Below are 27,487 nucleotides of genomic sequence, written 5' to 3' on the forward strand. Positions count from 1 at the left end.
GGGACTGTAAAATGTCAAAATTCTCAAGCTCGCTCGCTTTGCTCGTTCGCATTGAATCGTTATGCCATTCTCCTAATGTTGCTGCCAATAATTGCCAGCAGTTGCGCCCGATGCGCCCCCATTTATTTCAAAGCGAAATATGTAGCTACAATTAAAACTCCAGTTTTGGAACTGTAGAATATCAAAATTTTCAAGCTCGCTCGCTTCGCTCGCTCGCATTTTATTGCTATGCCGTTCACCTTATGTTGCTGACAGTATATAATTTGTCGATCGTTTTACACCGTCATTCCATAATCCATGTAAGGAAAACTTACAATGTTCCTCAGTGACTGCGTTGTTGAATGTATCACATTCCGTAATGTATTGTAGTCCCATTAATGCTCACGCACACACGCACAAGCATACAGACCGTCCAAATTACTTTATGGTTCCCCCCATGTTTCGACCCACCGTACCCCACTTTACATAATATATATATATATATATATATATATATATATGTTTATATATACATATATATATATAAATAATAGATGTGTGTGCGTGTGTGTGTGTGTGTGTGTGTGTGTGTGTGTATGTGTATATTGTGTAACATATGCATGGTCTAATCTTGAGCCCCCTCCAATGTTTGCCCCCCCAATCCAAAACTGCTTCCGGCGCGCCTGGTGAGTGTATATACGTTGATTCGTCAATGCCCATGCATCATTTACCTTCTCTATACTGACGTTAACGATATATATGCAATTTCCATTTGCAGCTCATGTGTGCCCAGTGAAAGAGCTGACAACAGTCGCTTGCTGTCGAATCTCTCTGACCTTTACGATGGCGAAATCGAGGAAAACGTCAATGTCAGTGATCATGCATTTAATGACAGCGTTCAATCATTTAACGACAGCCAGAAGTTGACGTAAGTGTTGTTGTCAAAACGCCCTTAATACCCCTATACCTGTACCCCAATTAAAATTCGTCTGCGCCCACAACAAAGACATTGTATACCTCTTTGCCTTTTATACTTGAAAATGCTAATATGATAAAGCACACAGTTATGGAAATGCATGCTATAATGCATGCTGTAAGTTAAAGTTACATACATCTACTCGAAAGCTTACTTACAATAGCTGAATTCAATCAGATTACGTAATATGTATAAACGTGTTTACTTACCAAGGTATGTTATTTTTTCATGTCGAATACATAATATAAGTTGCCATTTATTCGTTTAACATCTGTTTTCGCCATCTTTCCGTTTGTTGGTATTCAGCCTGTATAGTGGTCGATCTAATTCTTGTCTCGTTTTTAATGTATTTTTTTGCTCGGTAGCCTGAGATTCTATACCTGTACGACCACCCAATACCAGGTCGAAATTAACCGACAGCTGTAGTATCTGTTATAATAGTGCCATAGCTATATGGTTCATATCAGTAAGCAAACATACTGGCCTTCGCCATGCTATACACTATAAGTGCAACGTATGAAAAAAGAACATAAAGAAAACGCATTTTATTCGTTAAACATTGTTTGTATGTGTTAAGCACTATAATTTACAATTGGTTTATCGACTAACAGGACATGATGACAGACGATTAACCGCAATCGTATGCTTTGCAAAGTGGTTCATTCAAAACTGCTGCGCATTTCTTTCAACAACATTCGTTAACCCGTCTATGTAGTAGGCCTATATGGTTGATTATTTTCTCCGTGCTTCTTTTGTATTGACGTTGGCTTTGATCATTTACTATCTTAATGGTTAAAATTGCAATATTGTTTTTAAAGGTATACATTGTATTTCAATAGGCCTTTTGCTTTTGATGAATTGTACGTGTTACATTTTGTAAACATTTCATACTGTAACAGTATGAAATGTTAGTGTATGTTTATCCAAACGATTTGTATTACAGAATAGATGTATGAATTGAAATCTTATTGAAAGTATGGGCCTATAATCTGTGGATAGTCATAACACTTTGTAAGTACATTGTACTATAGGTGTTACAAAAAACATTACCCACTTTTGATCCTTAATAATTCGAAAACTATACACCAGACAACATTGTCATTGATATGAATAGTAGCTGAATAGTGTACAATCTATTGGGAGGTGATTTGAATATGAGATTTTAATGATTGATTTTAAAGTTAAGTTCCAGATTTTGGTCAAATGTGTATCTGTAAAAAATTGAACTTTACACAGGAGCAAATGATGTGTATGTGAGTGTGTGCTTACAATGACCTTGAACAATAGACATGAATACTACACGAATACCACCTTTTCGGAGTTCTGCTGACAAGGCTTTTGGGCTCTTGCTCCAAGGCACATGAATGCCTTATTTATAATTCATGATGTATTGCCCTGGGCATCGCTAGTCTGAATTCATGGTGAAGGGAAAAATGCATGCACATGAGATAAGTAAGCACATGTTTTCATATGCTTGCATACACTGCATTTCAGGATGAATAAAGACTAACTGTGATAGTGGAATTTCTCATGAATATGTAATAGAGCATTCTAACCCTGGCCATTGTTCAGGACCATTATCTGGGTGTTAACCACACACTCCCATTACATACACACCAATTGACCCCTGTGCAAAATTAAAGTTTTAATTCAATTCAATTCAATTCAATAGTTTATTTATTTCCATCATCACAAAGAAAAGAAAAGAAAAAGTTGACATAATCCAAAGTTATACATTTTTTTTCATTTCTCTTACAGAGGGTTGAAAATAGAGCAGAATCTGAAACCTAACTTAGAAATATATGTTGAATGTAAGAAAACTGATTTATGCTTTCATTTTCAAATTACCTCAAACAAAATTGTACACTATTCAGCTATTGTTCATGTCAATGTCAGTGTTACTTGATATATAGTTTTTGAACTATTAAGGATCAAAAGTGGGAAATGTTTTTTGTAACACCTAGTATATACTACAGCTCAAACCTTTTGTTGCATTCGGTACACCAGTATGTCAAACTTTCCATTAGATATCTTCATTTCTTCCTTTAAAAGTGGTGTGTGGTATGCCAAAGGGATGTAGGTTTCTTTCCTGTTTTCTTGATGTGAACAGTGCCCACAGTTTGTGCAAACATTCTTTGTCCAAAAGTACACAAGAGTACAAAAGCTATTCATGAAAAAAATGCTTTGCTTCACGCCCACTCTAGGAAGAACGGATCATTGACCAAGAAATTGTGGGAATTCCGACAAGACACGGATCAAGCGATCTACTTGTACGAAAGCCTTCTACAAAAACAATCTCACTTCAACATAAAAAACGTGTTAAAATTCAGGTAAGAGAGGCATTGTAAAGCAGCACTTTAAAGGGATGATATATTGTTTTGGTTAAGATGAGGCTTCAGGTTTCCAACATTTTTTTTTTTTAGATAATGAGAAAAGTAAAATATGAAAGAGCATAGGAATTCAAAGTTGTTTGTTTAATGAAAATTTGTTTTGAAATGGCTGAGATATCCAGGAACAAAGAGGTCCTGATAAAAAGTAGGACCCACCTTTTATTAGGACCACATTCTTTTACTTTGTTATTGGATATCTCAGCCATTTCAAAACTGATTTTCATTAGATATAGATACTGAATAACTCTTAAACTTATATGTTGTTTAACATTTCATAAGTGGTTTCTAGTTATCTCGCAGTTTTTTAAACTCTGAAGCCCCCTTCTCAACACAACCTGTATCATCCCTTGGATCAGATTTATATGCGATTAATATTTTGCTCTCCTGATAGCAAAATTAAATAGTCGGAATAATAACAATGGAATTTCTTTATCAAGCAATCAATAAATCAGTCAATCAACCAATCGATCGTGTGTAGATGCCAAATGCATAGCTTATAAATCAATAGCCGGGTTCACACGTACACCAATTAGCGGGATACAAATCTCGAGATTTGCATCGCGATCGTCATCCCGAGTTTTTTGCACGTGTGGACAGAAAAAAACCCCGAAAATTAGCGGGATAAGCATCGCGATGCTAATCCCAAGAAATCTTGCGCTGGTTCGTCAATTAGCGGGATAATTGGCCCCGCGCTGGTACGTGTGAACGGTCGGGATTACAATCTCAAGTTTTTACATCCCATCATGCAATGCGCACATCACAACAGCGAGGCGTCTGCGAAGAGGTCCTTCACCTCTTTGGAGTACAACAACAACAGCGCGCGAACCACACCACTGACGCGTAAAAGACAATGGACAAAGGTAAGTGCGCACAGGCAGTGATAGAGAAGGGCGCTGCGTGACCCAGTTTGCAGGCTTTGCTGTTATGCCTATCGGCAATTAGCGGGATAATTCGGTACGTGTGGACGCTCGCCAAATTAGCGGGATACCGATCGCGATCGCTATCCCGCTAATTTGGTACGTGTGGACGCTCGCAAAAAAACTCGGGATGAGCATCGCGATCGTCATCCCGCTAATTTGTACGTGTGAACCCGGCTAATAACAACAGCGCGCGAACCACACCACTGACGCGTAAAAGACAATGGACAAAGGTAAGTGCGCACAGGCAGTGATAAGCCGGGTTCACACGTACACCAATTAGCGGGATACAAATCTCGAGATTTGCATCGCGATCGTCATCCCGAGTTTTTTGCACGTGTGGACAGAAAAAACCCGAAAATTAGCGGGATAAGCATCGCGATGCTAATCCCAAGAAATCTTGCGCTGGTTCGTCAATTAGCGGGATAATTGGCCCCGCGCTGGTACGTGTGAACGGTCGGGATTAGAATCTCGAGTTTTTACATCCCATCATGCAATGCGCACACCACAACAGCGAGGCCTCTGCGAAGAGGTCCTTCACCTCTTTGGAGAACAATAACAACAGCGCGCGAACCACACAACTGACGCGTAAAAGACAATGGACAAAGGTAAGTGCGCGCAGGCAGTGATCGAGAAGGGCGCTGTGTGACCCAGTTTGCAGGCTTTGCTGTTATCTCTATTGGCAATTAGCGGGATAATTTGGTACGTGTGGACGCTCGCCAAATTAGCGGGATACCGATCGCGATCGCTATCCCGCTAATTTGGTACGTGTGGACGCTCGCAAAAAAACTCGGGATGAGCATCGCGATCGTCATCCCGCTAATTTGTACGTGTGAACCCGGCTATAGAGAAGGGCGCTGCGTGACCCAGTTTGCAGGCTTTGCTGTTATCTCTATCGGCAATTAGCGGGATAATTTGGTACGTGTGGACGCTCGCCAAATTAGCGGGATACCGATCGCGATCGCTATCCCGCTAATTTGGTACGTGTGGACGCTCGCAAAAAAACTCGGGATGAGCATCGCGATCGTCATCCAGCTAATTTGTACGTGTGAACCCGGCTAATATGGAACTGTCAATTTTGTTCTCTTTACAGATCAGAGCTCGCTGAGCACCATCGATCACTCAACGGGACCTCCATGGTAATGTTACATCATCAAAACATCAAAGTTGACACTGTTATCAGACACTCAAGAGGTGGAATGAAGCTTCAGCTAAAGCCCGAGATCTATGACCTGTTTCCAGAGGTGGGAATATAGATAATTTCTGACTTTGTTCGATTTTCTCTTCTTCTACCATCACTTTATTATTTTCGTATTTCTCAATGAAAATGCATGAAATGTATGATGATACATACTATATAGCTTGGATTAACATATAGAACATGTCAAATGATGAAAAATAAATAATCAATATTTATGTATGAGCTTCAAACTAGGTAGAAAAATAAATATATATTATATACTTAAGAGAGAGAAGGGAGAGAGAGGAGAACTTGAGCTTTGAATGGCGAGTTAATTCTTTATTCAGAATATTTACACGAAATTCAATTTCATCACAATTATTGATATACAGATGAGTCTGTATAATATGTACTGTGTCTTTTAACGATTTGGTTTTTATAGAAAAGTCAAACCGACATTTTTTTTTTCGCTTACGGGCACAAACGGTGATACTCCATGTTTCACGATGTGAAGGTTATTATGTTTATATAAATACGTGATTGAAGTGAGGTTCTCGTGCGGACTCTGATCTAAATATCAAGGACATGAACTTTGACCCTGCACTCTTAAAATATTGGGTAAATTTAGTTGGGTAATTGTTGGTTGGTTAAAAAAAAAAAAAAAACATCAGTCTGGGCAAGTGTCGCCCAATTGAGCTTTTAGGTGACTAAACCAACATTGGGCAATTATTCTTACTTAAATATTGGGCGAATATTTACCAACAGAATTGGTAATGGAGAGTTGGGTACTTTTTGCCCCGCTGTTGTGTAACTGACGCATTCCCTGTGCGTGGTTGGCTAATTTTTCTTAGGCAACTGATACTTGGGTAGAAATTCGTCTTATTTACCGACATTATTTTGCACATTAAGCCTGGGTATTTCTTACCAGTACTTGGGTAATTTTGTTACGTTCCTTTCTAAGTTGGTAAATTTTCATGGACAAGTAAAAAAGTCTGTGCGTGTACGCGTGTATGTGTGTTTGTAATTGTATGAGACGGTGTGTGTGTGTCGTATAGGCCTACGTATGGAAGGATGGCAGAACCTTACGATTTTGTAGGGGGAACCAAGAATTCTTATAGGGTGTTCTCCGTTTTAGGAATGAGGGGGGGGGGACAACACACACACACACAAACACGGTATTGTCTATATGTACAGTGCTGTATAATTGATATCCATAAGCAAGAGCTACATTGTGGACGTATTTTGACATAATTTTCTTACGTTTCCCTTTATTCCGCCAACACCGGTCTGTGGGAGCAAACTACAGGATATACTCATACAATATTGCTAATTTGTGCTTTGTGTGTGTGTGTTTTTTTTTTGTGTGTGTGTACGTGCGTGTGAAAGTTCCGAAATTTTATAAAGAGATTTTACAAGCGTGGCAAGATTTGGGAAGTTTGAGAAATTTAGAAGAGGGATATATGAATCAAATAGTATTTAATAATAGATTCTTTCTATCTAAAGGTAAAATTATATATAATGAAAATATTTTTAGGAAAAATATTTATAGATTATGTCATTACTTTGATGGGAAAGGTATACGGCCGATTATTTTGTTTTCAAAAAGCAGGTTTATGCAGTGTGGAAATTGAATATGTTTGGAGGATTTGTGATGTTATTTTGAAAAGTGGACGGTTTAGTTTGTCATGAATCAGTATTAAACCTTTTCAAGTGGATGATATTTGGTTAAAATTACACGGAAAAGAAATTAGGATTGGTGATATATCTTCGAGAACGATTTACACTCATTTTTAAACTGATTTACAGCAGTCATATATACATTCGAAGTACGAGATCAACAGAGTAGTTTCGCCTTCTCCCCAAAAGTGACCCAAGATATTTTTCTCCGACCCATATCCATCAGAGTCACAACTCTTATACCAAAGCTTAGGGAATTTCAGTTTAAACTTCTTCATGGTGCACTTTATACAAAAGTTAATCTGTTGAGATTTTGGTTTGTTTCTAATGATATTGATGGTTAAACACATTTTATATTTAGCGAGATCAGAAGGGAAGGTACCGAAGTTTAATGATTTTATGAAGTATTTCAATATGTGTAAAGAAGAAGAAAATAAGATAGCGAGTAAAAGAGGAACAGTTTGAATGCATTTGTTAAAGTGGGAATATATGATGTATACCGATTATGATACGTGATTTTTTTTTGTCTTGATTTTGCCGCATCCGCGAGTTATTATCACATCGTTGTCGGGGTTTTTTTTTTTTTCATTATTGCTTCTACCTTTCCACATCATCTCCATATTATGAATAGGATGTATTTTATTGTATGACAAATAAAATGGCAACTTACACGGCAGAGTTATTAAAGTGTACATAATATTATAAACCGGAGGGCTGAAGGCACGGGGAGGGTGGGGGTAGGCAGGGGGAAGGGGGGCATGTTGGTGTTGGGTGGGTGTGTCTGTGTGCATGTGTGTATGTTTTCTCGCAAATGGCCTCTTTTTTTTCTCTCTTTTTTTTTCCTTTTTCTTTTCGAGAAGCAATGAAATATGCCCTTTTTTAAAAAGCAAATTATCCCTTATGTTCCTCTTTTGCGGGCCTTGCGAGAATATGTGTTAAAAAAAACAAAAAGCGGATTTCGTTGTTTTTTGGTTAAAAGAGTTACAATGTAAGTATGATATTAGTTTGCACAATGTTGGTATTACTGCATTTTGTCCTTATATAGTGTAAGTTGATGTTATTTTGTATTATGTTTGTGTATAATGCAGTCTGTTTTTGTTCTGTGAACGTTTCTGATCTTTCTGATATGAAACTGAACGAAATTCGAATAAAGAATTATCGAAAAAAAAAGTGTGTGTGTCGGTTTGTGTGCAAATAGATGACACAATTTGAAACCCATATACCTGACTGGACTTGCTTACCACTTCATTCCAGATTAAAACCCAGTAACTAAAACATTGAAATTTTGATACGAGTTGATACCAGTTGAATTCTATTGGTTTCTACTGTTTTTTTTTCCTCGTGAATATTCATAAGCTATTCAAATTCTCTTCGTGAAAGAGATGAAATATTGTTAAATTCAATGTTTTTTTTATGATTTCAATAAACTCTGAAATGTATTAGAAATTTATTGAATATTATTGCCGTGATATTCACAATTTCAACTTGTACCTTTGATGAGGTATTTTCATATTTTTATAATAAAAGTGTAATCTACATGGTAACCATGTCTTAAAGCATTACAACTAAATGGCCTTATGTATGTGAATGAAATATCCCTGGTACTAACTAGGTCTAGGATGTAGGGTAAGCCTAGATGTACTTGTAGGTATAGGCTTTACGACTAGCTGTAGGATTATGATAAGTTAGATAATGACCAATGTCACGACATACACATGTTCCGGTAAACACCCATACATCAAATAATTCAACACAAAATTAATTTTGTCAACAATATCTAATTGGGTAAAATTGTTTGGGCAAATGATTACCCAACTCAAAATATAACCAACGGTTGGGAAATTGCAAAGTTGGGTAAAGTCTGATTGGTCAACAGCTGACGGGCAATTTAATTTGCCCAACCACATAGCAAACTCATTACCCAACATCAGTTGGGCAGATTTTAACCAATAGTTGTGTGGACAGTATGTTGCCCAGTGTTGGTTAAAAGTTGGGCATTTTTTGCCCAACTATTTTAAGAGTGTATGAATAATAATGATTATGGTAATAATGACTCTTAGGGAAATGAATAAATGGACTTGTTTGATTATCGACCAAAACGCCCTTAGAAAGAAAAAAAAAACATATTTAATACGTTAAATTGCGCTTTCCGAGTGCAGAATTAAAGAGGCTGTTTGTTTCGATTCACACGCACGCGCACACACACATACACACACACATACACCACATGAAATTAATTTCATGGGTACTGCTCTTTTCGTCAAGGTTTGATTAAAACTTGATGGGATTGACATATATGTTAACAATTATTACATAACAATAAATTATGTGTATATAGCATATATATTTATAATAAATGATGTATATGTAGGCCTATGTATTATGATATATTATTATGTTATATCAGATGTTATTTTCTCTATATTATGTGCAAAATTTCAGGAATGAAAAAATGTACATTTTCATATGGAGACTTCTTCTTCTTCTTCTTCTCAAATGGCACAATTTGCCTGATTTACCGTTTGTTGACTATTGCTAGTCACTTGCATGGGACGAACAAAAATTGATACCTTTGTCCTATGATCGGGTAGAGATAATTCTATATTTCGCCCAAAATTATTACTTGGATGTTCTTCATCTTTATTAAATTCAAGCTCGCATGAGTTGGTGACTTTTTCTACCATAAAGGATGAAATTGTCATGTTCGTATTATGTTTAAATTCAATGTGTTTCTGCCATTCAACAGACCGGTCCATTCTCAGAAAACAGGACGTTTAGATCGTGTGCAGTGGTTGGAAACAGTGGGTCTCTTCTGGGAAGTAAATGCGGAAAAGAGATTGATTCCAATGATTTTGTCATGAGGCGAGTATACCATCAAGTCACTATACAGGAGGGAGTATTGTATGGGCAAATTAAGTGTCTGCCAACATGATTTACGAAAGCATGACTGTTGATTACATTTTTATAAGTTTTGAAGAGAACGTTGTACTTTTGCTTCTTGAAAGCAAACGTTATCGTTTCGTTCGATTATTAATATCACTACAATTTACTACTCACGAGGGGACTGCATTCTACAAGCTCAGCTTTTTAGCAGTCCCCTCCATTTCCGACTTTTCTCTTTAGTACAATTCATTTACAGCTTGTCCATGCATTTCTTCATCTAAAGTATGTTTTGTCTCATTGTAAACAAATGACGTGCATTTAAATCTCATTTGAATATGCAAAAGTCACATTGTACTTCACGTTTTATCTGCCAATGTCATATTGTATACTTTCGTCGGAAATGAAATGAAATGAAATGAAATACGTATGCCACTTTCTTAAAAACATTACCCATTCGTCACAATCACGTACACAGATTATCGTTCTGTTATTGCTGTTATTACTCACAGGCGTACTCAAATCCTGCGCAGTCCTTAAGACAATCTTTTTTCTTTTTCTTTATACAAATTCCAATATGTAAAACAAAGATAACATTTTCGGCCGAGCGAGTTACATGTGCAGCTCCCAAATTGTGGAATAACCTACAAAAATCTGACAATTTCCAATTGTTGTATTATTTAAATCAAGACTTAAAACATGTCTTTTCATTTGATTGTTCACCATTACGCTCAATCAGGCTTTCCTGTAGCGTAGAACGTGTACATTATTATGCGGATGTAGTTTATGCGCTTTACAAATTGAAATACTATTTCTATCTATTCATTAACTCGTTAAATTCATTTATTATTTGATTATTTGATGTCTTCTTGGGAGATTTGTGATGTAAAACGTTGATTGATATGTCAATTATGATTTTAGTTCCAAATACAAATATATTATGTTCAATTCAATTCAATTCAATTCAATTCAATTCATTTATTTTCATTCTTCGTCTTTTTTCTTTTTCAACAATATGTTCAAACATATTGCATGTTTGTTTGGGGTTGGGGTGGTAATATTGTGTCGAAAAAATTGTGTCGAAAAATGGGAAATTGGAAATAAATGTTTATTTGATTTTGAATTTGAAATATATGTATCAATTTTTGGACAAGCGTATCAATATTTATAAAGCGTAAATGATTTATATGTGTCACGCCAATTATCATGTTCGAATATATTGTGTGTTTCTTTGTTTGTTTTTGGTAAGTGTGTTGAAAATAAAATAGAATGTGATACTTGAAACAAGATATGATTTGAATTTGGATTATGTGTATCCGTTTTTGTTTTTGTGTTTTGATAAGCATATCAATTCATTAATGAATACGGGGTGAGTTAATGGCAAGTCTTCCTCCCATGTCCCCCCCCCCCTTTCCTTTCTTTAATGATCCTCAATTTCCTACACGTAATTCTGACAGGTGTAACTTACCCAAGCTTGAACCTTTCAAAGATGATGCTGGAGTTCGGAGCAATCTAACAACGCTGAATCCGAGTATGGTCGGGAGAGTGTAAGTTACTCAATTCCGTCATTTTTTATAGCCTCATTTAGATTCCATTTCACTGTTAATAGCTCATTTCGATAGCATGGATACAATGCTGAGCTATGGAATTAAGGAGATATAGTCCCAGATCCCAAACCAACCCGAGTGGCAAATCCAGTGCCATATTGATAGGTATATTTCATATGCTAATATTTTTCCTTTTACTGACAACCTTTCCTTCCCGAGTCAACAAGTAAATATATGTGCATATATATTTCTGAAATATAGGGCCTATATACACTGTAAAAACATCGGTGTTAGATTTAACACCACGGGTGTTAAATCTAACACCGATCAAACTTCAATAAAGGACCACACCCACAGGTGTTAGAAATGCACTGTGATGGTGTTGAAAAGTGTTCACCTGACACTTCGTGGTGTTGATTTGACACTGTACCTGGTGTTATTTTGACACTGTGCTGGTGTTAATTCAAAAATGACACCACATGGTGTTGATTTGATATTTGTTGGTGTTAATATCAATGGTTTAACACCCGTCCAGCTTCAATAAGAGACCACACCAGCTGGTGTTACTTTGGTGTAAATTTATTTTCACATTTTTTCAAAAATCTAGTATTTTAATGTAAAATTCTTGATCGTCTTGTTTAAATTAAAAATCAACAAGAAGTGCAGTTACTAAGAAACTCTTCAAAAAACAGATTAAAATTTGGAAATGACACCCGGGGGTGTTAATTTAACACCATAAATGAGCACCGAAAATTTAACACCAGCTCGGTGTTCACTATTTAACACCGTACTTTTTGCAGTGTATATATATATATATATATATATATATATATATTATATATTTGCATATTCAGAAAAATCAGTTGGTTTTATAAATATAATTTATATTTTCTAGATGGAAAATATATACATATGATATATTTTCTTTGATTTTATAAGATATATATATATATATATATATATGTATACATGTATATATGTATTTAAAAAACAATGAAATATATAGTCTGGTCTCTGAAAATATAAATGTATATATTTCTAATATGTATATATAAATTATATATATATATATATATATATATATATATATATATGTAAATACTCTCTTCTGATATGTCAGATCCCCTCATCTCCATGCAGTCTCCTTTCAAAAAGTAGAAACATTGTTAATAATATTGAATTTTGCAAGACATATCATTACCGAATAATCTTCACAAAACCAGCGTGAATAAATCTCGTTGGTTATCTTTTGCACATGAAAGTCTAAATGTGATATTTCTTAATTGAAATTGTGATGACTTTTATGAATGTATAGCTTACCTGAAATCTAAGGTACTACACTGTAATAAAGATTTATTCGAATTTCGTTCAATTTCATATCACAGAAACAAAAACAAAACATTATACAAAGACAAACTGCATTATACACAAACATTATACAAAATAATGTCAATCTTACACTATATAAAGACAAAATGCAGTAACACAAACATTGTGCAAACTAATGTCAAACTTATATTGTAACTCTTTTAACCAGGGAAGCGAAATCCGCTTTTTGTTTTTTTAAACACATATTCTCGCAAAAAGCCCGCAAAACGGGGACATAATAGATAATTTGCTCAAAACAAAGGGACATATTCCATTGCTTCTCAAAAGAAAAAAAAAGAAATCGAGGCCATTTGCGAGAAAACACACGCACATGCACACACACACACACACACATACACACACAAAAAAAAAAACCAACATGCACCCCCAACCCTATGCCTTCAGCCCTCAGGTTTCAGGTTTTAATCACACTTGAATTACTCTGACGTGTAAATTGCCCTTTTTTTCTCATACAGTAAAATACATCCTAATCGTAATGTGGAAATGATGTGGAAATGGTAGAAGCAATAGAGAGGGGGAAAAAAGAAAAAAAATGACAACGATGTGACAATAACTCGCAGATACGGCAAAATCGAGACAGAAAAAGAAAATCACATCTCGTCCTCGGTATACATCATATATTGCCACTTTAACAAATGCATTCCAATTGTTCATCTTTTAATCGCTATCTTATTTTCTTCTTCTTTACACATCCTAAAATACTTCATAACATCATTAAACTTTGGTACCTCCCCTTCTGATCTCGCAAAATATAAAATATATTTAATCATCAATGTAATTGTTTTCCATCCTTTGACCTTTAACGAGTTTCCGGATATACCTGTATAAACAACTTCCCAATTCATATTTCCCAGTTCTTCTAAGTTCAATTTCTGAATAATAATTTGCCACAATTCCTGCACTTCAATACACTTCCAAAATGAATGTGAATATGTCTCAGTGCTCTTTTTGCAGAAAGAACCAAGATCATCTGAAACAAACCCGAACATCCGAAACAAGTGTTACAAAGAAAGCAACACACCCACACACGAACACACACGCACACACTATATTTCCATAGATTAGCAAATCTATGTGATTCAATCTATCCCTAAAAAGAAAAAAGAGAGGGGGGATTAAGAAAACCAACCGATTACATATCCAAACATGTGAATGTGTATGGTGCAGTTATGTTACGCAGTGAATTGTTTTTGGATAGTAAAGATTTCGAAATGTTGCTATTCACAGAATTGTAATTCGTGAATGGTTATTTCACATTGCAGATTTCAGTGTGTAATAGTATTTTGTGATGACAATATCATCAGTTTAATGGGTCTGAAGACAAATTATATCTATTACATGCATGCGGAATTCTCTCCTGCAATGCGCCAGAAAGAAAATGAGTTTAGGATACTTTTGCCGTCAAAATACAGAATACTAGTAACCAGCATAATTATTCTGAATCTATAATAATAATAATAATAATAAAGTACATTTATAATGCGCCGTATCTATCATTAATGATACTCTCGGCGCATGAGAGCCTGCGTACTTCAACACATACTGTGTTCAACCATCCAAACCAAGTCCACATGATAATACATTAACATTAACAAAAACTACAATCAAACAAATATGATTTCACTAGAGTCTTGAAGTGAGAGTACGAAGTTTCCTGACGGATGTTAAGTGGGAGACTGTTCCACAGATAAGGTCCAATGTATGAGAGAGACCGTGCCCCCCAACTGTGATGTATGCGTGGAATGTGAAGCAGACGAGAGGTTGAGGAGCGTAGTTGTCTTGGTGGAGTGTAGGGTTGTATTAAGTCCTGGATGTATTGTGGAGCTGTGCCATGTAGTGCTTGGTAAACAAGAAGGAGAATCTTGAATTGGATGCGGGCATTGACCGGAAGCCAGTGGAGCTTCTTGAGGATGGGTGAGATGTGGGATGATGACTTGCTTAGCGTGACCAGTCTGGCAGCGGAGTTTTGAAGGCGTTGAAATCGGTTGATTTGATAATCAGGGAGGTTGGCGAATATTGAATTACAGAAGTCTAGTCTTGACGATATGAGAGAGTGCACAACCATTTCCGTTGCTTTTTGGGAAAGAAACTTACGGATTTGTGAAAGGTTTCGCAGTTGATATCTTACTGACTTAGTGACACATGATACATGACTATTAAGAGTCATGTTGCGATCCAAGATGACACCAAGATTTCTGCAGCTCTCCTTTGGCTGCTGCACAGTGCCTGCGATGATGACAGAGGGTGTATGAACTTTGTTTATCATTCCCCTGGAACCAAGAAGTATGACCTCAGACTTGGATCCATTGAGTTTCAGGTTGTTGTCTGTCATCCAAGCCCGGATGTCCGTCACACAGTCTTCCAGCTGACTGACAGCAGCAAGGAGGTTCTCATCTTTGGGTGGACATGCGATGAAAAGTTGGATGTCATCAGCATAGCAATGATAATGTACCTTGTGAGAGCGGATCAGTTCTCCGAGTGGCTGGATATACACAGAAAACAGGAGCGGGCCGCAAACAGAACCTTGCGGAACACCATATTTGAAATTCGTTGCACTTGACTGAACTTCCCCTATGGATACATGCTGTTGACGGTTGGAAAGATATGACCGGAACCAGTTCAGGGCTTTACCAGTCACTCCAAAAGTGCTGAGTAAGTCAAGGAGCGTTGTGTGGCGGACAGTATCAAACGCTGCTGAAATGTCGAGCATCACAACAACAATCAGGTTTCCATTGTCCATCTCATGTAAGACAAAGTCACTCAGCCCAGCCATCAGAGTTTCGACACTATGATGGCTCCTGTATGCTGACTGACGATTATCGAGTACGTTGTTGGATGATAAGTGCTCATTTAGACGACAGAAAACTGCACGCTCGATAACCTTGGAGAGAAATGGTAGATTGGAAACTGGTCTGTAATTATGCAACGAGTTTCGATCCAAGCCGGCCTTTTTCAGCACCGGCCTGACAATGGCAGTCTTGAGGGAATCAGGCACGACACCTTTCTCAAAGCTAGAATTGATGATGTTCGTGATGGTTGGAATCATGACTGGCGTACATTTCTTCAGGAGATGCGTAGGCATAGGATCCAACTTACAGGACTTTGTGGCTGACTTTGCAATGAGTGATTGCACTTCATCAGGACTGACAGGATGAAGGGATTCCAGGACACTTGTGATATGAACTGGGGATGGACGTTCAGTTTGAGATCCTGATCTAGTAGCCAGAGCTGAACAAACCAATTCAACTCTCTGCTGATAAAAGAGACTGAACTCATTAACAAGACACTGGACATCTTCATATCCAGGAAGGATTGAATCTGCCTTCCTGTTCAGAAGTTCATCAGTTAGACGAAATAATCTCTTGGAATCCTGCGCACAGTCATCCACAAGGTCATTGTAGTAGCTAATCTGGGCTTTCCTTATGGCTGATTGGACAACCTGCCTTTGTTTGACAAAGAGCTGCCGATGAATTTCCAGTTTGGTTTCACGCCATTGTTTCTCGAGCTGTCTTCTTTGTTGTTTCTCACGAGTTATCTCATCATTATACCAACGTGTGTTTGGTCTGAGTTTTATTTCTCGCACTTTTCTCGGGGCATGATGATCTACGACCTCCTCAATGATGTTGCTGTAATTCCCGACTGCCAATTCAAGACTGTCAACACTGCACTTCTCAATCAGCGACATATCCTTAAGGTCATTCATAAAGGCTGTTGTGTCTAACTTACTAAAATTCCTACATGATACTTTCTCTGTCAAAGGCTGTGTTTTTGAGAGACTGAAATTGCACACAATTGCAGAGTGATCTGACAGGCCGCCAATAACTTTGAGGTTGGAGAACACATGTTTATCAGTCTCCAGCGAAATGAACAAGTCGAGAGTTTGGCCACGTTCATGTGTACACTCACTAATATGCTGCTGCAGACCATATGAAGACAGAAGGTCTTTGAATAGCACAACATCTGGTGAAGTAACAGTGAAGTGGATGTTAAAAATCTCCACAAATTATCAATGATCCTGGCTGGAAGAGGCAATAATCAAGAAGGTCTGAAAATTCCTCTAAAAATGTACGGAATGGACATGCTGTCCCAGGTGGGCGATAAATGATGACAAGTTGCACAGATTTTGATTTAGATGCAATGTTAGCTCGTATGAATTCACATGACTTGAATTTCATGTCATTATCAGCCTGGTCTTGGAAATGAATGTCGAGCTCATTTCTGTACGAAAGACCTACTCCTCCTCCCCGTCTAGTAAGTCTCGGCACATGCTTGAAGTTAAACATATCCTGCTTTAATCGACCAACCACTGCAATGTCATCTGTGTTGAGCCATGTTTCGCATATACCCAGAACATCCAATGTATTATCAATCATGAAGTCAACCACATCAGCAGTTTTGTTCCTTACAGAGCGGGCATTCAGCATACCAAAAGCGATGTTATGGCAGGCACAATGCTTCTCTTTGCTCAAAGGTGACTCCACTGGATTGTCCTTTAGTGTCCTGTTCCTATTCTTTCCGGCTCTGGATCCCCGCTTTGTTGCCGGAATCCTATTAATGCCAAGGGTCCTTAAATGATGCATCAGGTGCGAAGAGATCCTATTCTTCTCTGGAATCAAGTCCTGAATGGCCAGAAGATCAGTCCTTGAATAGGATGCCATTGTTTGTTCAGAGTAGGGTACAGGTGGAGCTGAACTCTTTTTGTGCTCAGGCAGCACCAACAGGAGAAGAACCAGGACAATGCCAAGGCCACTCACCCAGCAAGGCGGTCGTGCTCCAATGCCTCTGTATATGGGTGCATGTACAAACCTCATGTTGAAGGTGAAATATCAACCAATATTTCACATCAGTTTTGAAGAAACAGGGTGAGCAATCCACATGGAAGTTTTCCCAGCAGAGTCTCCAGGATATAATAAATCCATCCATATAAAATTGACAGAGAAATATTCAGTAGATGCATCAAATTCAGGTGTTCTTTGCAGAGCTCTCAAACAAGCTGCCACAGGGCGCTTGCCTTGATGGACCCTTGATGACCCTGTTTGAGTAAACCAAGGAGGTTTCATACATTCATTCATACATTTCATACACTACGATACATTATAATGAATAATATTGTAAATGAACAGAGTGATTTTTGTTTAAAACTGATGTATTTGTTGATAGGGTAGTATAAAAACAGTATAGATAATCCCTTTTATGAGGAACTTTAGATATGATAACGGTACATTGGTCTAGATAAAGACTAAACGCACCGCGTGACAGCTGTGGACATCATAACCCTTTGGATATTCCCTTCGCTGCCTTGAATAAAGACTAAGCGCACCGCGTGTACAACAGAACACCTGTGAACATACAGAAGACAGTGCTCTTCTTTGTATAGCGGTTGGTCTCGATTCAGAAGTATAGGGATATAAAAACGAGACCAAATTGGTTAAAAAATCATTTATTATGACTAAGCTACTCATTTGGAAATGCTATCATAGCTTGATAAGCATATCTACGCCCGACAAAGAAACTGACACCAATAAGGTTGTGCCACCTCAGGTGGTACCAACAACCCATTTTTCGGGTCTTGGCCCATGGACTAAAGGAAATAAGACGGTTGTGACTCCATTTTCTAGAACCTCCTTGAGTAAACATAGATCGAAACGGCGATAAAACTATTATGAGCTGTAGAAGAACAAGAGAGCTAACACTCTGCCCTATAAACGTTGGACATCACCAAAACATCGTCGATTTTGTGATTTCATCCACTGCGAGGCCATACTACATTGTGATCGTGATTGCAAAATTCGATAAGCGAGATTAAAGATGTTTATAATCGCCAAACTTGTCATTTATGAGATTTGTAACTAGTTGCTACTCCCAAGAATTCCAGATTTTCAGTTTTCACATGATACATTATTACTTACAGGCATTAACATCTTCAGTTAGTCGATATAAGTTGACGACAAACATTAAACGTTTTCAGATTTGATTATCTTTGGCGATGATTTATCTATAGCGACAAGACAGCTGATTTGCTGACTACTCAATCGTGCCCAACATCGGGACTGGACGCTATTTTGGCTGAGAACCGTTCTCATTTTCCCCAGGACGGGAGGTTTTTCGGATTTGAGCCGAACTGAGCAAATTTTGTACGCGGCACGCTCAACTAGCGGCCGCGTCTTGCTTGCGAAAGTTCCCTATTCTAAGATTGTTTTCCTTTGATTACAGGTATAAGAAGGTGAGGGATGACACCAATAAGGAGAAGCTGCTTCGTGACCTATCGTCCTATCACGGGTTTATATGGATGCCCTGTCTGGTCATTGGCGGCAACTTCGGCTATTTCACGAAGGTAGTCGAGGCGATGAAAGGACACGAACCGCCTGTACTCTGTGGCCACCCCGAGCACTTCAAGTATGCTGGTACATTCTGGACAGAGAGGGCACACATCAGATGGACTTCTTCAGGTACAACGCGCTTCCATGTTTGTTTGTTTCTTTCTTTCTTTCTTTCTTTCTTTCCTTCTTTCTTTCATGTTCTATCTGAAAAGATGGCTGGGTAGCCCATAATCAGCTGCCTAGCTGGACTTCCATGTGGTCCAGTTTGATTTGATGTGGACCTTTTTCTTTCACCTTTTTCCCTTTTTCTTTCACCCCGGCCTTTTTTTTTTTCATTATTACTTTTGTGTCCTCACGATATTTTGTGTACTCATTCCATTATTTTAGTCATTCAGTGCTTGTATTCACGAATTGTTGTTCAGTGGTAGATTAAAAAATCAATCAACTTCAAATGCTTAGGGGGTTGTAGTCCATGCTACTCAAAGAAGTTTTCCTTTAACATCCAAAATTCTTACTAAAAAAAAAAACTGGATTAAAAACTTTACGTGCGACGTTTCGCCGATTAACAATCATCTTCTTCTGATTCTAAGGACCATTCTTCCGCTGAAAGGACGTCGGGAAAAGCTGATTGTTAATCACCGAAATGTTGCACATCGTAAGTGTTCACTCATGCCTGATTTACACGAATTTTGGAGGTTACGCTTCGACTGGATGAATGATAATCTACATTAGTCAATTTTTCCTTTAACATTTCCGTAACGATGATGGACCCAGAAAGGACAATTCTTTCCATATTTGAATAGTATAAAATCACACATGCAGGACATGTTAAGTTTCGTTTAGAGCGGACGAAATAAACATTAAAATGTTGTCACACGTTTCATGAAACAATGATATCGGTTTCAATCACGAGATTGCAAGACTGAAAAAAAAGCCAATTCATAGTTCCGTTTTGCGAATGAGCAGAAAAAAACAAAAGTCAGCAGGCACGTTGGTTCTGAAATTTACCGAGATAAATTTCTGAGATGCAATGAATATTCATGCATTCTTATAGTGCTTGCCAAAACATCCACCTGACAGGAACAAAGTGTTTGTCAACGCCTAGTATTACGCAATTTGGACAGAAAAAAAAACCGTTTTTGCTCATGCATTCAACTTAGTCCATGGGCCAGGCCAGATATTGGTACCACCTGAGGTGGCAATACCTTTTTGGTGTCATTTTGTTTGTCGGGCATAGATATGCTTATCAAGCTATGATAGCATTTACAAATGAGTAGCTTAGTCATAATAAATGAATTTTAAACCAATTTGGTCTCGTTGTTATATCCCTATACTTCTGAATCGAGACCAACCACTATACAAAGAAGAGCACTGTCTTCTGTATATTCAAAGGTGTTCTGTTGTAAACGCGGTGCTCTTAGTCTTTATTCAAGGCAGCGAAGGGAATATCCAAGGGTTATGATGTCCACAGCGCTTAGTCTAATATTCAAGACGGCGAAGGGAATAGCCAAAGCTTATAATACAGTGTATATTCCTTTATCTAAAAACAACAACAACAAAAAAGCAATTCCTCGTGAATTTTACCGTATTTTTCAATAATTTATCATTTTCCGGTGAGAACGCTACGGTGAAAACGCTAATACCACTCCAATGTCGCTTTATTTCCATCCAACAATGAAAGATGATGCAAAAACAATGTACCGGTACACTACAATACATTATAATAAATCATGTTGTAAATGAACAGAGTGAATTTTGTTTAAAACTGATGTATTTGTTGAGAGGGTGGTATAAAAACAGTATAGATAATCCCTTCTATTAGGAACTTTAGATATGATAACGGTACATTGGTCTAGATAAAGACTAAGCGCACCGCGTGACAGCTGTGGACATTATAACTCTTTGGATATTCCCTTCGCTGCCTTGAATAAAGACTAAGCGCACAGCGTTTACAACAGAACACATGTGGACATACAGAAGGCAGTGCTCTTCTTTGTATAGCGGTTTAGTTTCGATTCAGAAGTATAGGGATATAAAAACGAGACCAAATTGGTTAAAAATTAATTTATTATGACTAAGCTATGACTCATTTGGAAATGCTATCATAGCTTGATAAGCATATCTATGTCCGACAAACAAAATGACCCCAAAAAGGTTTTGCCACCTCAGGTGGTACCAATAACCCATTTTTCGGGTCTTGGCCCATGGACTAACTGGGGATGTTTCCCCAAGTGTTATGCATCTGATCATTCTGGTCACCTGTATGATTTATGCAATTTCATCCTGTATAATCTTGCGCGAAGCCAGAAGCTAATTTCGAGTCACCAGAAAAACACCCCAAATTTCATCGTTTATTATTCACTTGTGAGGACGAAGTTATGCACCTGGACGCTGCTAATGCTACATGGATTTGATTGAACCATACTGTTCGTGATATCTGACTCAATGTTTCGTGGAATTTGAAGACAAAATTTGGACAGAATGTCAGCCAACCGGAGAGTACATGAGCACGATGTGCCGAAAACACGTTCGCGGAGCACCCGGGGGCTTGACCAGTCGTCAGGGGTGAAGGAAGGTACCACTGGTCAGCCGACCGAGACATCGCCTATTGAAGAATAGAAATGATATTATTAACCCAAATCAATCAGGCTTCAGACCTGCCCATTCCACTATGACTGCTTTACTTTGTGTCACAGAAGAAATGCTTCGTAGCTTAGATAAGGGTGAAATGGTTGGAATGGTCTCCATTGACCTCAAAAAGGCATTCAACACAGTCAATCATGCGACACTTCTTCATAAGTTATCTCCCTTGGATTGAATAGTAATGCATGTAAATGGTTTGGTAATTATCTCCGTGATCGTGTTCAATATACTTGTACTACTATTGACGGCTCCATATCCGAGCCTATAGGTATGTAACATGTGGAATCCCACAGGGCTCTACGTTAGGGCCCTTGTTATTCAATGTCTGCATCAACGATTTGCCTGATTGCATTAAGGAATGTAAGGTCCATTTATACACTGACGATACATGCCTTTATTTACCTGGCAAAGATCTCGGTCAAATACAAAGAGGTCTCAATAAAGACTTGACGTGCTTGTCACAATGGTTGGAAGTAAACTAACTTGCTCTGAATGTGAAAAAGTGTGAAGCGATGTCAATAGGTTCCAGAAAGAGGATTAGGAACAAGGTATTGAGAGTCAGCATTGATGAATCTGAGGTGTTACTTGTAAATACTTAGGAGTTTATCTTGACCAACATCTTGATTGGAGCCAACAGGTGGATAAGGTGATAAAAAGCACAGTGAAAAGTCTTTATTTATTGAAAAGAATAAGATTTTGTATAACTGAAAAAACTGCTCTTGTATTTTACAAGTCCATTATTCAGAGCAAATTCGATTATGGCAGCGTTGTATGGGGTAATTTGCGAAAAACGGATTCTGAAAAATTGCAAATCATTCAAAAGAGAGTTTTGAAAACTGTCCTTTTGGTTGAACCAAGATACTCCACCTTAGCAATCTATACAATCGTTTGTCATTAGATACTTTGGAAAAACGAAGGTATAAACAATTACTACATGTTATGCATAAAATTTCTAATGGAATGCTTCCAGAATATGTATTGCAATATTTTGAAGAATGTGTAACAAATTATTTTCTGAGAAACAATATGAAAAAATATGTATTGTATAAGGTAAAAACAGAAGTTGGAAAAAGAACTCTTTCCTTTAGAGGAGTCCAGAGTTGGAATCAGTTAGTCTATGACTTGAAAAAGTATGCTCTCTCTCACCAGTTTCAAACGAGCTCTTGATATATCTCTGCTGTAGCCTAAGCAACTGCCCAGGATTGTTTATATATGTATTTTTTTCTCTCTTTCTCTATTTGATATCGTTAAAATAACATGTTACCGTAGGTATTTGTTCCGTTTTCTTTTTGTGTGTGTGTATAGTATACTTTTCCAATGTATCATTGTTTTTGTTGTTACCTGACACTTGTTCCTTTCTTTATTATTGTACATGCATTTTGTATGTATTTCTGCTATTTTTATGTTGTTCACGGATTTGCAGAAGAACAGCTTTGCTGAAGCAAATTGCCGTGATTAAATAAAATAAACTGAACTGAACTGAATCTGAACTTTGAACATGAATTCCACAACTTGTTACGTCGGGCAAGCTTATACAGTATGTATAATGTCCACATGAGCTAATTACGAACTGGCTTATGATTGGTCAATAACATTGTTTACATAGAGTCAGCCACTTTGAGTTGTAAAAGAGTCTTATCCATTTTATTTTATATTGCAGGATTTTATCTGGTGACACTAGCCATTCAGCTGTGTGACGAGGTGAATCTCTATGGTTTCTGGCCCTTTCCCGTTCGCTATAACCAGGATGAGGAAATTCCCGTGCCGTACCATTACTACGACAAACTTTCAAACGCCTTTGCAAAGAGTCACCACACGATGGACAAAGAGTTCAGCCTCCTCGTTCAACTTCACAATCTCGGTGTGATCAAACTTCACGTAGGAGCCTGTGCTTAGCCTTAGTGAGATTGGATATTCTGAAAGTAAGATTGAAATTTAAATATAGAATCTTTCGAAAAGTCATGAAAGATCTCCATATTTCAAAGATAGAATCAACTGTAAAAAAAAAACAACAGCAAAAACAAACAAACGAACAAACAAACAAACAAACAAACAAACCAAAACCTATATACCCCATTGACATCTGTTTGAGCAATTCTGGTACGTTTAAGCAGTGTGGTAATTATGAGGTATCTGTACTCCACATCGTTGATTATAATGTAGCTGATTCGGGTGATTCACGATTGAGGGTATCATGTACATCCCAAGACAATCTACAATCTTTAGTATAACACATTCTACTTCTGGTTTGCATTCATCTTGTGTTGAGATGGTTCTTCGGATAAATGTGTGTGATCCTTGAATGACACTCCATTTCATATTCAAGTTCAGTAAATGTAATATAGTATAAGCCTAAAGAAAAATCAAGCAAACAATTTCAAAGGATTTTTACGACAATCGGCCAAACATTCGGGATGGGATGGGACTCTCAACTTTCACATCATTTCCTCGATATACGGTGATATTGGTTGCAGCCATATTATGCAAATGAGAGATGATAACGTAATGGCCTCGCAAGTTTCCAATAGTGACCCGAGCACAATTATTCCCAAGACAAATGCTATGTTCAAACATTTGAAACTCGGAATTTCCAGAACTCTCTCATCCGTGTAAGCAGTGTTAGAACTTCTTCCACTGTGTTCCTTCGTTTTTGTAATATCTTAAATTAACTTTGAAGGACACGACGTGGCGATGAGTTTTAATCCACTAGCAACGGTGACGGGGGAGTGGTGTCGCATGATGTGAACTCATGTTTATCTGAAGAGGCCCTGTATTACTTTTGTTCCATACACATTAAAATATAATTTTCGTTTCTTCCATATAACTCCATAATAATTAGTAAAGAAGCGGTATACTTCGACAGAAATGTGGCTGATATTTTAACATTCCAGATTTGTATCGGTAATATTATCATGTATAAAAATTATCATGATTATGTTTTGGATATTGATGGTTACCGGCAAATACATGTGGTTTGTTAAGCAATAATAGTGTGTTTATAGTGGTTGAATTGATTAATTTATAATCATAATTTATAATTAATACACAGTGTTTTTATGTCTTTCATTAATTATTATGATGGTCCATACTCCAAATCAAACGTACGTTCTCATGAATTGTTCTCACTATAGCAACATTATAGGAAATTCCACCCCAAAACAAACAAACAAATAAACAAACAACCCAAACAAAGTTCATGGCAATTACATGTCAGGTAAATCGCAATGCAAACGCTCTCGTGAATAGGTTGTGGTGTATGTGTAGTACGAATCCCTATAGTGACTTAAAACCTGATGGTTTGTTGACGCTGTCTGAGTTTATCACTTTTTATTGTGTAGCTATTCGTCTATACGGCTATCTTTTTCTATGATTGTATTTGCTCATGGTATTTTGATCACCAATAGTCTTTATTGTGGCCAACCAATTACTGTGTTGATTACAACGTGAATATATGGGATTCTTGAGTGAAAAATAGGGTCATATAAGTCAAAACTATAAAAGGCATTCCGATGAGGCAGTCTCTCGGTTGATGTTTTGCAACTACTAATATCTAATTTCATGGGACATCTCTCCTATTGCGAAGACTGGAGGGAACTTTTGTTTTATCTGTCAAATGCATTCCTTATTAAGAAATTTTGCTAATGATGTACTATCTACTGCGTAGCGTATACACGTTAAGCGTTGCAGATTTTGTATTTAGTGCCCTTTTCCCCTTCCTATCGGTAAATAAATGTGTTTTCTCCGGATGTGTGGGGGAATATACAACAAAGGAAGTTTTGTTCTTTCAATACAATGCAGCCTGTGGTGTGACTTTTATGGGCCTACACAATGTGAATTATAGGCGTTTATCAGTGTTTGTCGTTTGCATTGATTGAATGTGCTCATTACAACAGACGTCGAGTCGAATATTGATTTAATTTTAAACGTGCCACGTTCACATAATCGTTAGATTATTATTTTATGGCTCTTCATGTGATCCTGGCGGACTGATGACAAACAGTATGTATGTCTTATCTCATCGTCAGAAACTCCACACATTACGGTTGACTCATTTGTCTGCCGAGTATAGTCTTTGCCGGAGTCAACTCAAGCTGATGTTTTTCTAGAAGACAACTCGTACTGTCTGTGGGAGTCCAAACAGGGAATTGCAAAAAGAGGAAGAGGTAGGGCCACTTTGATCAGTTTACTGAAGAAGGACGCAGGCCTTTATGGTATTAATGAACTAAGGACAGTCATGTCAAGGAGGTATTACTCTCCTCCTTGGTCATGTTAGACAGGCAGGTTTGGAGGTGCAACTTTGTTTATGGAACCCGAGTTGGCATAGGCTGAAGCTATAAATACATGCCCTCGAATTAGTAGCATAGTAGTAGTAGAGAAGACAATAAATTTGCCATCCGAGGGATTAAAATCTTCGCAGTGGCTGAGAAAACAAACAAACAAACACACAAACAAACAAACAAATGACACTCCGAAGGTTAATTGCGCTCTTTCATACAACATTTTTGTGTGAATATTGATGCAGATACCCTTATATATTTTACTGTGGACATTGATTTAATAGTTTGTGGGATTACTGTCCTTATGATCACATTGGTTGGCTTTAAGGACGCAATCATTTAGTCTTTTACATTTTCCATTTGTTTCCACGTTCAAGCCACGCAAAGTGAATTGGTAACACAGTACAGTTCACTGCAATGAGGCCCCTGACGTCCTATGTATAGTTTAATAATCATAATAAATAGTAATGAATAACACTTACATAGCACTTAATACTGACATTTCTATTGAAAGCGCATTAATACAGAAAAAAAAATCAAGTTAAAATACAGCATTATGTAATATTACATAACAAAAGAAAATAGGATTGAGTAAATGAGTTTTCAGCAATGATTTAAACTTATCAACACTTTCAGCATTTCGGATATAAAGAGGGAGTTATTGTTCCAAAGAGATGGAGAAATAACAGAAAAAGTCCATTCACCTTAACGGGTACATGTGCGGGACCATGCGACAGTTACAGAGTGGAGGAAGCACGGAAAGAACAGGTTGAAGTGGAGGAGCGGAGAGAAATCAAGTCTTTGAGATAAGATGGGGCTAGATTATTACATATCTTACAAACAAAGAGAAGGATTTTAAAGGCGATACGTTGATATATGGGGAAACAGTGGAGGGATTGGAGAACTGGAGTAATCCGTGTCAAATCTCGGCACAGGCATGATTATCATTATGTAAAATTCGTGGTTTGGCCCTTTTTCACCATACAAAGGCATACAATGTCATAAGGTGTCTCCACTTTGCCCCCCACACACACACACTTTTTTTTTACCCCAGAAGTGCGTAAGTGAAAAAATAGAAACCATGAAGTGTGAGCGCGGTTAAAGGGACTGTACAGTACTGGTTGCGGTGGGGATTCATGTTTTGCGCATTCCTAAGTGAGATAATGAGAAACCTGTCATGAAATATGAAAGAGCATGTTATTTTAAGAAGGGTTCAACGTTTATTTGATGGAAATTGGTTTTCAAATGGCTGAGATATCCAAAAAAGTGATAATAATAAAAGGCGACAGGCCACAACTTTATTAGGATCTCT

At 37.5% G+C, this 27,487-nt stretch overlaps 1 protein-coding gene across 1 annotated transcript; it reads left to right on the forward strand.

Annotated features, from left to right (window-relative positions):
* Positions 1-5,422: 5,422 nt before the first annotated feature.
* LOC139721467 (alpha-2,8-sialyltransferase 8B-like) lies at positions 5,423-24,887 on the forward strand. Its single transcript, XM_071632784.1, has 5 exons — positions 5,423-5,506; positions 9,866-9,981; positions 11,457-11,546; positions 19,149-19,384; positions 23,559-24,887. Exons 1-5 carry the CDS (start codon positions 5,462-5,464, stop codon positions 23,792-23,794), a joined length of 723 nt encoding a protein of 240 aa, XP_071488885.1. The 5' UTR covers positions 5,423-5,461; the 3' UTR covers positions 23,795-24,887.
* Positions 24,888-27,487: the final 2,600 nt, after the last annotated feature.

This window comes from Diadema antillarum, unplaced genomic scaffold (assembly GCF_040938485.1).
Source record: "Diadema antillarum isolate AM-2024a unplaced genomic scaffold, OU_Dant_1.0 scf00000143, whole genome shotgun sequence".
Lineage (NCBI taxonomy): Eukaryota > Metazoa > Echinodermata > Echinoidea > Diadematoida > Diadematidae > Diadema > Diadema antillarum.

Coding starts and splice junctions, on each gene's coding strand:
- LOC139721467 (XM_071632784.1), top strand. CDS start 5,462: ATGAAGCTTCAGCTAAAGCCCGAGATCTATGACCTGTTTCCAGAG. Junction 5,507..9,865: donor TCTATGACCTGTTTCCAGAG/GTGGGAATATAG, acceptor GCCATTCAACAG/ACCGGTCCATTCTCAGAAAA. Junction 9,982..11,456: donor TCCAATGATTTTGTCATGAG/GCGAGTATACCA, acceptor TAATTCTGACAG/GTGTAACTTACCCAAGCTTG.